The following is a 14425-nucleotide window of genomic DNA, read 5'->3' on the forward strand; positions in this document are numbered from 1 at the left end:
AAGAGGATAATGTATAACTAAGCAACACCCCAATACAACCTGAACATAGATCTGTGGTTAAATGACACCCACCAAGAAGCATGGATCAGTAATAGTTAACCAACCAAAGAAAAAGTTGCAGATAATTAAGAATTGCAGTTTTAATGCAGGCACAGATAACGAAGACACGAGTAAAGATCCAATTTCCCAGTGCAAATAATAGCAACATTAGGTTGAACACTCCTAACTCATGTTTTGGGGCTAGCTCCTATATCTAAAAATACCCATTAAGGCCTGGATTGCCTGTAACCAAGTTAAACACCTCATTCCAAATTATAAGTTCTGCTTTGTCCAGCTTTTGTTTATGTAATAAAGAAAAAAGGTCACAGCAAACATTTCAATTCTATTTGAAATTGTAAATAATTATTTTATGTAAATAATTCAACACACCTTCCACAGAGTTTGCTGGTTTTTTCCCTTGGGGAACCATCATAAATGATGAATTAAGATAACAGAATGCAAGTTAATGTAGAGAGAGTGATATATAAAAAGTTAATTGCAAATGCTTTTTTTCTCTCTCTCTCATTACTCTTAATCTGAATGCTATTTACACACACACACACACACACACACAGTTGATAAATTAAAAATGCAGAAAAAAGTTGCAAGTAACTTGTCTGTCATGTTTCACCAGCTTTTGGCAATGAAACTGAAAGATAAAAGTTAACATACAACAGAAATGAAGAAGGGTGGCTACACTAATGATTTTTTAGCTCTTTTAAAAAGGTTAAAATAAATACTGTACTTTATAATTTCATCTTAAAGTGGAAAATAAATGAGGTTCTCTTGTAGCAAAAACAACAAGTAATGGTTGATTGACAGAGGATGACTACCAACTGAAGGTTCACACCTGCAGTACATTAATCAATTACAAGTTAATTTCACCCAAAGAGTTTTAACTTTTATATTAACAAATCAAAGACTTGTGACACTCATCCTGATTGTAGACACTATAGTTACTAGTTACAAGTGTAAGAAAACTATCAATTATCAGTTACAAAACCTCCACCAATGGATTTTAGAACTAGTTTGCTTACACTTGATACATTTCCTTTTTATTAAATTTGCTCTTAAAAAGTAAAAAGAATAAAATTTAAATATGCATAAAATACAATCAAATACAAGAACATATATTCAATGAAAACAGATACTATTACAGAGAAAAAGTAATAAAAATTAGATTACAACACATACTGACAAATTACCCAATTCACAGAAATTATGAATGTTGAACCTGACCAGAACTTAAAAGGATTTTTTGTTTCAATTTATCAATTGAAATGTTTTTTCTCAAAACAAGTCAATTTTTTTACATTGTTACAAATTCAACTACAATAAAAGATTCAATAAAGGCAGACATATGTCAACAAATGCTTGAAACTGCTTGTTATTCATCCATTATTAATTCATGCTTTTATTTTTTTCCCCAGAGATTCCGCAGTGTTACAGCAGTAAAATAAAAATTAAAGACCTATACCAGACAAGTTGTCAAATTTTATTCATATGTTTACACACACACACACACACACACACACACTATATGTATATAAATAAAACAGAAAAACCATACCTCAGGGTGAAAAAAAATCTCTGGACCAAGGAACCTTTCATACCCAACATCTACAGAAAATGTCTGTTTGGTGACAGTATTGATTCCTTCATACTTTTTCATCCATTTGGCAGGTTCCTGATCATATTTTGAAAATTCTTTGGCAATGTCTGGGCAAATGTAACAGTACTTTTCCTATTATAAAAGTATCAAAAGTACCACATTAGAAAACCATTACTAGATTTTCAACAAAATGAAACAAAAATAATCTTTCAAGAGAATCTGGATTCATCAAAACTAATTTATAGCAAGGAAAAGGAAAAATATCACAGTAACAAGTTTTTATATACATTCATAGAATATACTTTAAAAATTTAGCTAAACTTGGTTGCAGTGATTCATAGTTTGAGATTACACATTTCTTCATACCATGTATTTGTCTAAAAATATACCTTACACTGTACAGGTGCCACATCTAATAAAATGCAATTACACTGGTTTATTTTGAAATACCATTGCCTTCCAGATGGCATGACTGACATTTTTGTAGATTTCTAATAAGCATGAAGTGTTTTGACAGACCCAAAACATCACTGACTGTAATATCTTAGCTTTCTATACACATTATTATCATCTGGTTGTTACCTTTCTACAAGCTGGCTTTCAAAAGTATTCAGTGCTCTGTGATAGAAAGTTACAAGTACTTTTGCACTTAAGATTAAATGAATCAAGCCAAAACAATTATACAAATGTAACACAGAATTACACTACAAAAACATCACACTTATATCCATATGTTTAAGGTACAAAAACTTCCGTGAATGTGCACGCATATATAACCATAAATGTAAGCCTTAACACATGCTATATATTAATTATATCCCACTACAATGTTGGGAGCAGGAATGCTAACTTCAAGGTAGAGGGAAGGTAGCTAGGCATTACTACCCACCACCAACTCTTGGGCTATTCTTTGACCAACAAATAGGGGGATTGACCATCACATTATAACTTCCCCACAGCTGAAAGGGCAAGCATGTTTGGTGTGACAGGGATCTGAACCCTCAGATTATGAGTTGAACACATTAACCCACCTGGCCATGTTACACCCATTTATCATGAAATTTATACAAGTTTATGCATTTGTAAAATAATTTAGATATACATAAAAATATTCATTGCAAGTAAACTTTAAAAATGATAAATTAAAAAAAGATTATTTCAAATGTTCTTCACATTTTTTACAAAATAATGCAATGTTGAAAACAGAATTTAGACCACATTTAAGCAGCAGCATTTTCATGTTTGTAAAGCACATATTTTTCCCTTTAACTGTTCTTGTATACTAAATTCTAACATTGAACATTTTGGACCAGTATCAACACAACTTTTGTAATCTAATGGATGCCATATTTTTGCCACTGAGTATGATTTACACAGTATATTTTCTCCTTATATATTCCAACTTATACTATTATTAAATTATTTTAACATTCAGTATTTTCAAAGAATCATTGTATTATAAATAATTTTATACAATACTACAAGAAAAAATTTTCTACAACAGACATGTGTATAAAGATGAAGTATCAAAAACTATAATTTTATTGTTTTTATTATATGCCTCATCAGAAATGTATCATGCTATAAAATTGTTTGTAAAGAAGAACCCAACAAAAATACAATATGTTGCTAAAACAATTTAACATTAAAATTTGTGAAATGTCAAGGTTAAAGATTTTAAGGTAATTTTTGGTATGATGTATGAGTGACAATAGGAAGTATTCTATTCAGTTTTCAACCCTTTGTAAACCTTCTGTATAGACAAAACCTTACATTTAACAACACTAAGCCACTACAGAAATAAAACTTCTTTACAGAGTGGTAGTTTACTGTAAAATAAAAGTTAGTAAATAATGTTTTGAATTCACAAAACTGGACAATCAAGTACATTTTGCTATCACTTATGAATGTTCCACCTTGTAACAAGTTTGCTTGTAAGTATTGAACAGTTTTGAAAATCACAGCATATCTCATTTACCCATGAAATGGCAAAGCACCTTCAAATAGTGCAGCATATAAACTGTTGGTATTTGTTTGGTGGCCAAGTCAATGCTTGGAATTTGATTTAAAAATATTAGAGTTTCATACAGTACTTTTAGTTTTCATTTTATTTAGACTGTTAATAAAGATTTGTAGTTACATTTCACTCATAGTAGTAAATTTAATTGAAAACAATTGATTGATTGATTTAGTGTTTTATGGCACAAAGCAGCGAGGCTATCTGTGCCAGACATTGATAAAATGTAAAAAAAAAATAAATAAATGTAGTAATAGACATAAATGGAAATGAAGGTAAAACAAAAAAGTATAAATCCAATGTTGACACCTAGTCTACAATGTTAAGATAGAAGGCAGAGTATAAGAAGTTGTAAGGTATTTACTCTAGCAAAAAGGTAATGATCATAACCCGCCAGGAAGACTAACAGGCAAGTTCAAGAACCACCGTCAATCACCTGAAGTTGGCCTTTCCAGTCCTGGTTCCGGGTTATGTGTCATAGCAGCTATTATCAAAATGTAAAAGAATAAAAGTTTTAAAAGACACTCCGCAAAATCGTAATAATGAGTAGCCAAATGTCCAGTAAAAAGATAAAGTCAAGTAAATGGAGTAAAATTCGTAAAAGTAATTGAAGATAAAAGCAAAACGGCAATTAAAACAGAAAATGGCGTAAAAACCAATGTTGACATCCAGTCAACAAAGTTGTAAAGGACTACCTGTAGCAGAATGGTAATGATCATAACCGCCAGGGGGACTAACAGGTAAGTATAAAAACCACCGTCAGTCACCTGAAGTTGGTCTTTCCAGTCCTGGTTCCGGGTTGAGTCAATATGGCCAGTACTAAAAGGTGTAGTAGTAAAAGTGTGAAATGATATGCAGCAAAAGTATAATAACAACTCGCCAGGACAACTAACGAGTAGTTCAAACGAATAGTTCAAACAGTAGCGTTAATCACCTGAAGTTGGCCTTTCCAGTCCTGGTGTCGAGTTATTTAATGTTCTGGCCATTGTCCAATGTCAAATTGAATGAGAGAGATTAAAACTGTAAAAAAGGAACCACAATTAAAAGGTGTAATGAATAAATATGCAACACTTAAATGAGATTAAATAGATTAATGGCCATTAAAAAATTAAAAACATTATCAAAGTGGACAGAGTCACCATCACCAATAACTGTCCAATGTTACAGACTGGCCATGGGAAAAAATATGTTTAAAATATTGCTGTCGTTGAGAATTGTAACGATGGCAAGAAAGTAAAACGTGGCTGATAGTGATTTGAGTGTTACACAAACTACACATTGGTGCATCGGTTTCAGATAAAAGAAAACGAGTTAAAAAACTGACCAATGCGTAGCCTAGTAAGAACAACTTCCTCCTTCCGAACTTTACGGAAGCTAGATGGCCAAAGTCCAATTTTGGGTTTGATTTGAAAAAGTTTGTTGTCGCGTTGCTCACTCCAAGTGGACTGCCAGCTGGCACGGAGCCGAGCCTCGAAGATAACACCACATTCCATGTACGGAATAGGCAGACATTTAGCTGCCATGTCTGTAAGCTCATCCCCACGAATACCAACATGGCCTGGTATCCAGAAAAACTGGATTGAAGTAGCTGCTAATGAGAAATGGGCCAGTCGGTTTCGAATATCAGCTAGAATAGGATGTGAGCTAACGTGTAGCGATTCCAAGACAAGTATAGAACTAAGCGAATCAGTATAAATAGTGCAGTTGGAGTACTGCTCAGCTGCAATATGATCCAGGGCAAGAGATATGGCATACAGTTCAGCAGTGAACACGGAAGCTGTTGAAGGGATTCTGCCGCAACTACTGACCCATAGCAAACCATAGCAGAGCCCACTGAGTTACCTGATTTGGAACCATCTGTATAAATGGGAACTGAGTGATTGTTTGAAAGATATTCATTGAATAAAAGACGGTACTTCAAATTTGGAGTATCTGCCTTTTTTAGGTGACTGAAAGAAAGGTCACATTTGGGGGCTGTAATAAGCCATGGTGGGATGGGCCAACCTGTGGAATCTGCAATGTTATCCAAGGGCAGACCCAATTCATCCAATTGCGTCCGGATGCGAAGGCCAAATGGAGCAATGACAGATCGTCTGTTCTGAAAAAGTACTGCCCACCGAGGAAGGAAAACACATTTCCAGGTGGGATGCTTTGGTAAGGAATGAAGTTTCGAAGTATATTGTAAAGATAGTTGCAAACGGCAAAGGTGTAGAGAAGGTTCATGAAATTCAACGTATAAGCTTTGAACTGGAGAGGTACGGAAAGCCCCAGTGCAGAGTCGAAGTCCTTGGTGATGAACGGGGTCCAGCATCTTTAAGGCCGAGGGTCTGGCAGAGCCATAGACCATTGATCCATAATCGAGTTTCGATCTAATAAGAGCACGATATACCTTTAACATTGAACAGCGATCTGCCTCCCAACTGGTAGAAGAGAGAACACTGAGGATGTTCAGTGCTCTTGTGCATTTGACCCGCGATTGGCTTAGATAATGCACAGGGAACGTGGAAATTGCTAGCAAGCACATCCTAAAAATATTTTAATGTAATTTTACTTATTTTTCACATTTTAGTTACTTCTATGCTAATAAAGATAACAAAAAACAAGACATGTAGTATTGACCTCAATATTTTAACTGTCAACCATCAATGAAATTTAACCTATTTTCGCAGCAAATTTAATTAAATAGTGCACCAACGAACACAGAATATGCCAAAAGAATACATCTTATAAATATTAAGATCTTTTTTCTAACTATATGATAAGTAGCATCAAAAATTCAGCTAAACTCATCAATGCATTTCTTATGGGAATACAGTTTGGACTAAAAGAAAAATTTATAATTTTCTGAAAACAATGTTATATAATAAATCATTTGATAAACTTCAATTCTGAATTTTTATTTATTATAAATAAGCATTAAATATTAAAGAAAACTTATTATAGAAGTTGCCAACAAGGATATGACAGGTAGATGTGGCAAGATGATTCTGATTTTCTAGTTTATTGCTCTATAACCAAATAAGGTTGAAGGTTATAAAAATTATACTTTACCTGATGGATGACACATTATGATGGATAATTTACATACTTCATACTTTGCACATGAGTGGTAATTAAACTGAGTACATACCTAGACATCAAAAGTCAATTTTCACACTAGGAAAAATGAGAATTTTTTAAATATTGCCTTATAAAATTAAAACCTTTTAAGCTTATATACTACTAACATCATTTATAAAAACAAAATAAAACTATTGAAATTAATGTTCCTGTGCATCTGCAAAAAATCTTGTCTATAAATAGACCATTTAACAATTTTGCAAAGAATCTTTCTGCCCATTCCCATGTACAAGTTGAAACAATTACTTTGCCATTAAATTCATCACCTCTGGGATATGGCAAATTAGTAGAATGATATAAAGAAAATTAAGGTTTAAAATAAAGTGACTGTACTGACTATCTGTGATGGGAGATGTTGGGCATTCCTATGAAATCGTAGAACATCATGATTTTTTCTTTAATAAGTCCAAACCTTGAAGTATCACCATTTGAACAGCAAGAAGGTCCAAGGCATTGTGTAGAGAAGCCTTGTCAACTGTTGATAGGTGGTGTAATTCCTTATCATTGAGATATGCACTCTATCCATGAAACAAAGCATCTGTGAAGCAATGGATTTCTGGACAAGGTGGCAGCAGAGGAATACCTATTATAGTATTGTTCCAGTCTAACAATCACTTGAGACTGGAGATATTGATCCTGAACAAGGAAAGTGGGGAATCCAGTGAATTGCTGTTCATGATCTTCTGGTTGCATAGACATCACTGACAAAATGTCCTGCACACTAGTCCAAAAGAATGAGAAATTTGAATAACACATCATGAAAAGATAAAAACACTTTTGTAGTAGAAGAATGGTGAGTAACAGTTACAATGCCTATTACACAAGTTAAATATAAATCTGCTGAGCCTGACTAAAATACCTGTTGAAAAAGACATTGATATAGATGATATATTGTATTGGAGAGAGAAAAATTTATAGGCTCTGATAAAGCCTGCTCTAGTTGCTTCTGAAAGTAGAATCTGGGTATGATGTGTCAACCAACAAGATGGTGCCAACAAAAATCCGTTATTTATGTAATGGTTGTGCACAGGTCTAGGGAAGGGAAGTGATGAGAAAAACTCATGATCAGCCAGAACACACGTAGTTCTGATGCTAAACTGAAAGGTAGAGCCCTGAAATGTAGTACATAACCCTTGTGCATAAAAGAGGCAGTGGCAGCATGATTTCACTATGGGAACTTGCAGGTTGGTGTTGGCAACAAACAGTCTCCCACAGTTCTTGTAAACAATTCCCATGCACACCAAGGAATGACTCACTAAGCATTTCAGGGTCTCAGAATTGATTTAGACAAAAAGACCACAGTGTACACAATCTGTCTTCTTGGACACAACAAAACAGATAAATAAAATTTTGATAGAACTAATGACTCTTTTCATTGCCCCCTTAACTAACAAATTTCCAATAGCTCTAAAATGAAATTCCAAAATCATAATCTGCAAAGGTAGAAACATTAGAGGTTGAGTGGATAATGTTGGTGAAGAGGTGAACCGAATAATTAATCCTGATACAAGTACCTGCAGTACCTATACATTCATGGTAAAGGTTTTTCCACACATCCAGAAATTTTGATTCGAGCACCTACAAACTCTAGAAGGCATACACTAGTAACTGCCATCACTGGCAGCATTCTGATTGAAAAGAGAAACCTTGTTGATATGAACTAAAATCTACACTGGTTACCAATGTACTAAGAGGTTGATGTTGTAGGCTCAAACAGTTTAATAGGGATAGAATTATGACCCTCTGTAGCATCTGAAGAAAGATGAGAAATCAAAAATGACAAAGATGTATGCAGATAGGCATCATCAGTCCTTGATTCCAAAGATATTGGAACACCTACAAAACAACTACAGTCAGTGAAATGGGCACTCACTAAACTTATGCAGGATGGCAGCTGGTAGACGAAACACCCTGAAGCAAAACATGCATCTTAACTCAACAAATCCCAACAGCATACTAGCTAAGAGACTAAAAAAAATGTAGATAATAATAGTCCCAACTCTTCAAATTGATGTGGTGGTCAGTGAAAAGCTTCCAAGAAAAGTTTGAGGCATAAATATATTAGCACTATAGTTAGGGACACAAATCCTAGAATACTGAGATTATTGAGATTAACAATAGAATCTTTTATGGAACCCCAAATTTTAAAGGAACAGGTCTATTCTTTCAAAGTCTAAATACTTTTGTACCTCATAGTGGTAGGCTAAAGCATGCCATTTTGAGTGACAGATAAAGTATACCTGCCCCTTTGTGTAAGTTAGTGATAAATCTCCATGCATGAACTTCAATATCAGGGGATGGATGGAAAAGTATTCACCCTCAGATATTACCACCAATCAAGGAAGGCACCAACTCAAAAAGAAAATATGGAAAGACCCAAAATTTCATACACTATTTATCAACTGAAAATAAGCCAGAGTAGACTGACAAATTTGGCTTTTAAGAAGCCAACAGAATAAAGTTTGATACTGGAAAAAAAACAACTTAATATTATTTCCAGAATATCCAGGATCACCCACAAGTGTAGCATCAGGGCCACCTTGAGTAACAGACTAAACGAGTCTCCATATCACTACAAATGTCACAGGAACAGTACAGGAACAATGAAAATGAGATGCAGCACTTAAGAACCAGGAGGTGGAATAGATAAGATAACTGAGATAATATTCAATGAAAATATTTATTCAAGATATTTATAGCTACTGGCAAGTTGAGCATCTTTACCAATGGGATATGTCAGGCCCAATAACATACAAGCTTCCCTCTAAATATTTGCTTTATAGTTTAGTAAGTAGTGTAAATAATAAAAATTAAGAAAGTAAACAAAGATTTAAACCTGTAAAACACTTGTTCAACATTAGAAAAAGAAAAACTGTGTGACAAGTATGGTTACCTTTCTTTTGAAGTATAGGAAAAAAACATTTCTAGTTCTCAATGTTAATATTCTTGATGCTATGAATGAAGCAAAACAATATAAACAAACTAAAAAAAAAATCACCTTGATAGCCTTAGCCGTTTCCAAAGATTGCTCAGGAGGAATGCCAATTTCTCTTTCTCGAAGAAGGCTCTGGATGAAATAGGTAACATTGAGTCCAGCAATAGGAATGTGTTTAATACAGCTTCCAATTACATATCCTTCTGCCTATAAGTTAGCAATAGTTTCAAATTACAATTAAATAAAATATTTACATCAGAGGTTAATTGAAACTAGACAATTTAATACTCCACATACATATGTAGAAATTTAACATTTATTGCATGTACTTATACTACCTTCAAACTTTCAGTCATACAATTCACAGATACAAATGTTTTACTTTAAAGTAATAAAAGAATACAAGACAGCTTCATACCATTTTATTATGTTGAACAATAAATTTAACTTTTTTTTTAATACAGCTGAAGTGTTGTACCACTCGACACTTTTTTATGAAAAGTTGCTGCATTATATTCAAAATTTAGTTAAAAACACCTCTACTATTGATGTTATTGAACTTAAGTTCTTCATTTTAAAACTAATTAAAACTTCAAATGTACTGTTAGGTATCCCACTTCAGCACACTGCATCTTCAATAATACAATGCCACTTGTACAAATGTATGTTTAGAGTATAAGATGTTTACATAACCTACTGACAGATACAATTTAAATTTTTCTGAAGTAACAGTTGAAATAAGTAAATTTTGTCAACCCTTACTAGTACTATGACAGTTTTCAGATTTGTTTGAGCTTTGTAGCCTAGATGTAGAGATTACAAAATGCATGTTTATAGTTATTAAAAGGAGCTCATTTCACACTATAATCTAAAAAAGGTATTTTCAAATTAGCAGTGTTTTTGTCACAAAGAAGATTCAACTGACTAGTATTGTTAGCTTAGGATTGATTATAGCAGTTATGATTGTTTCTTACCTAAATATCTTATAGCTAAAAATTTTTCTTTACATATAGAATTGCAAGTTCAATGACTTATTTCTAAATAGTAATGATCTATATATGTATATTCACAAAGTTTAATAGGGTTTTAGTAAAGGTTAGAAATATTTTGCACACAAAACAAACAACTTTTAATGAAATTTTACTAGTTCGAGTGCAAAGTCATTTCACGTTATGATTAAGAAAACTATTCTTTGTTCCAAAAATCTCATTTGCATAGTCTCTAAAACCTCCTAAATACATTTCAAACATTTGTTTACAGTAAGACTATTTTCTGTTGTTTTCTATACTTCAACTATATGGGGTTTGTCACTTGACCAACTCCATAACCATCATAAAAATATTAGGAAATATAAATTATGCTTTTCTCATTCTAGTATGACTACATATTAACACGAAAATATAAAGGTTAATTCTAAATAGCTTAAATGCCATAATGATATATACTTTCTTCTTCTTCTTATTATTATTATTATAAATGACCTTCCAGTCATCATATAACATGACTTGACATTATGCACGTGCACTCATGTTACATATCCAGTAGTAACAAACTCACCTTAAGTCTTCCCTGTCTTGGATGTATTTTAGTAGACTAGTATTTTGTAACACAGTAACATTTCAAATAAAAATATCAGTTTTGGCATATTCAAGATAAACTAACAAGTTGTTTAATTTTAACAGTAATTCAACATGATTAGAAATGTGATTAACAATTTTGCCCTCTTTCATAACCCACCAAAGTGTGGAGTGAAACTTGTTAGAGAGAATTAAACATCATGGATTATCTGCAAAAATCACTATTCCACACTTAGCCCACGGTGCTCTTAAAATTAATAAAAAAAGAAATGAAGAATGGAGCAAAAGTAAAACCATTTATTGTATGTCAGTTTATAATTAAAAACTATTTCAAAAACTAGGATTTTCTTGAAGTCTTTCGTACTAATCAATATCAGTTTGTTTATATATTAGTGAAAGCTCTAAAAAACCAGTTATGTAACTACTTTTATGAAGACAAATATATCTAAAGACCATAATTGTATTTTAAATTGTTATTACTTAAGAAGTATCCAGCTAAGTACTGGATAAAGTTCTACATAAACAGACAACTCGTGGATGTAACTGCTATAGTTTTTTTTGTTTTTTTTTTTTGGGTGGGGAGCTATTTTAAATAACATTTATTTTATATCAATCTGAATTTAACTGAGCAAAACAAAACAGTTATAAAAAAATCTCAAATTGCAATGCTAATCAGCTAATGATATGAAAAACAAAATGTAATGATCCACAATAGGTCTAGTCTAATCAACTCTAACTAGATGATTTATATGCCTTTACAAACTTTGAACAATATAAACCAGTTAAAAATTCTACACTTTTCCTGCTATTTGAGAAAGTATTGAAAAAAACCTTAGGTTTTTCTAGAAAAGTAGCTGAGTTTCCAGTTCAAGCCCATTTTGTTCATTTCTTGCTCATTTTAGAGTTAACTTCGAAAGACAAAACTAAAAAACAAAAATAAATGATGTTTTCATTGTACAACTTAATACAGCTCTTGGATATTGTGAAAGCAACAACAAAACCAGTAAGTAGTTGTTTAATGTTTCATACCTGTGTGGTACTAAAAATCATGTATAAATTCTAAAACTTCAAATTCCATGAAATCAGAAGAGATAAAAAGGCTTTGTTATAATAATTGTGTTTAACTGAAAGGAGCATTAAATTTTACTACACCCCAAACTTAATAAGAAAACTGTAGTTAAACATTTTCAGTTTGAAAGCTATATAATCAGAATCAATTAATTATCTAGCTGTTAAATTTAAGACTTCTTAAATCTAAAAATGTGGTCTAAGAATGTCACTGAACAGGCATGGTGAAATGACTAAGTACCCAGCTTAAAAATATTTAATACAGAATTAATTACCCATTATATACTTCAATACTAATGTGATTTTAAAAAGGTGATCCTGAATAATATAATTCATAGTAATCAATAATTCATTATCAAAACAGTTAAGCATTAACAAAGTCAAGGTTATTACAAAAAGTTTAAATAACCAGCATGTCAAATATTCAGTGCCAGCCTGATCGTGGCACAACACTGCGTAGTATGAACACGCACAGCAAGAGAGTCATTTGAAACCAAAACACATTTCATTAGTAAAATAATGAGTTTTCCCTTTTGTATGTAAAATTAATTTTAAATAAATCTGACTAGTAAGACTATTACAATTTATGTAATATTCTGCTACTCACCACTGGTATACAGTGTGTAACACCATCTCCAGAATCAATCACAAGACCAGTAAGTGTTCTCTCTCCAACTTGTCTTGATGTCCAAGATGCAGCTAAGGCCAACACTGCCTTGAAGATTAAGTATTTCTTAGTTATGTACCACCAATACTTAAAATTTAAAAAAAAAATTATTTTACAAGTATATAATACTATTCCTAATGTTACTGAACAAGAAGTTGTACACAGAATGAACATCTTAAAAACACAAGAAAAAGTTTTAAAGAGAAGCAACACCAACCCTCATTTTGCTGGGTGACATACAAAGTCACTGATATGTAAATACAGTTCTAAAGCTATTAAATACATTAATTGTAAAAAGTAATTTTTAAGAATAACTGTTTCCACAACTAACTGCAGACAACAAAAGGCAGTAACAGTTGAAATGTTGCAAGTTCAAGCACTCAACTCTTAACATTTCTTCTTTAAATGCTGACTACTTTGACACTGGCATCTGGATCTTTTCTAATAGATGGAATATTCCTAACACATTACCCTTTATCTATAGTTACTAAAATAACTACTAATTCCTAAATTTAGTAGATACATCACTAAAAACAGTTTAGAAAAAAGTGAACATATTCTAAAAACGATTTGTTTCTGGGAATTACTACATGGGAGAAGTGTTTGTACGATTCTTTTCAGTCATGAAAAACTCAGCATTAAAATCATTTAAATGTACAGAGTTCAAAATTTTCATAAATATTACTGATAAATGGTTTATATATACTACAAAAAAAATTCTATCCTTCATAGATTAAGAACTTCAGTTTCTTCATACTTTACAAAATTACATCAATAAAGATACCATCAAACCCTCATTTATAGTCCTAATTGAAAATTATGTTCTTGATGTGAGGCAAGTACATTTATTTAAAATTAGGTTTTACTTTGAAGAAATGAATTGTTTCATATACCACAGTTATCCTTGTAAATGTATGAATTTTGAACATCCAAAGTCTGAAATGTTTCACACATTTTGTTTGTTTCTGATACCATTCAGTAGGTGGTACACGAGTTGTTTACATACACACTCGACATAATGCAACATCCATTACATCACAAAGAAAACATTTTGATGCATACAGTAGGAATGTTTATTGTACATTAATTAGCATGTATTTTAATCATGCCTGTACTACATTAACAAAATGAATTATTTCAAAATGTATAGCATAGTAAAAGGATAATAAGCATTAAAAAATATTAGCCAATAACCATCAATGTAAAAATTGTTTTAGTTACTGAAGATATCCTGATATTAGATTGTGTTTTCTTATAGCAAAGCCACATCGAGCTATCTGCTGAGCCCACCAAGGGAAATCGAACCCCTGATTTTAGGGTTGTAAATCCAAAGACATACCGTTGCACTAGTGGGGGGCATTAGATTAATAAAAATAAGTAAAGAATAGAA

At 32.2% G+C, this 14425-nt stretch overlaps 1 protein-coding gene across 1 annotated transcript in view; it reads right to left on the reverse strand.

Moving 5' to 3' along the window:
* The window catches only part of LOC143256313 (actin-related protein 3C-like), a 34017-nt gene extending 20793 nt beyond the window's left edge, over positions 1 to 13224 (reverse strand). Inside the window, 3 exon segments of the mRNA XM_076513388.1 lie at positions 1610 to 1783; positions 9787 to 9930; positions 12976 to 13224. Coding sequence (XP_076369503.1) covers positions 1610 to 1783; positions 9787 to 9930; positions 12976 to 13209 — 552 coding nt within the window. The 5' untranslated portion in view covers positions 13210 to 13224.
* Positions 13225 to 14425: the final 1201 nt, after the last annotated feature.

Source organism: Tachypleus tridentatus, chromosome 7, assembly GCF_004210375.1.
Source record: "Tachypleus tridentatus isolate NWPU-2018 chromosome 7, ASM421037v1, whole genome shotgun sequence".
Classification (NCBI taxonomy): domain Eukaryota; kingdom Metazoa; phylum Arthropoda; class Merostomata; order Xiphosura; family Limulidae; genus Tachypleus; species Tachypleus tridentatus.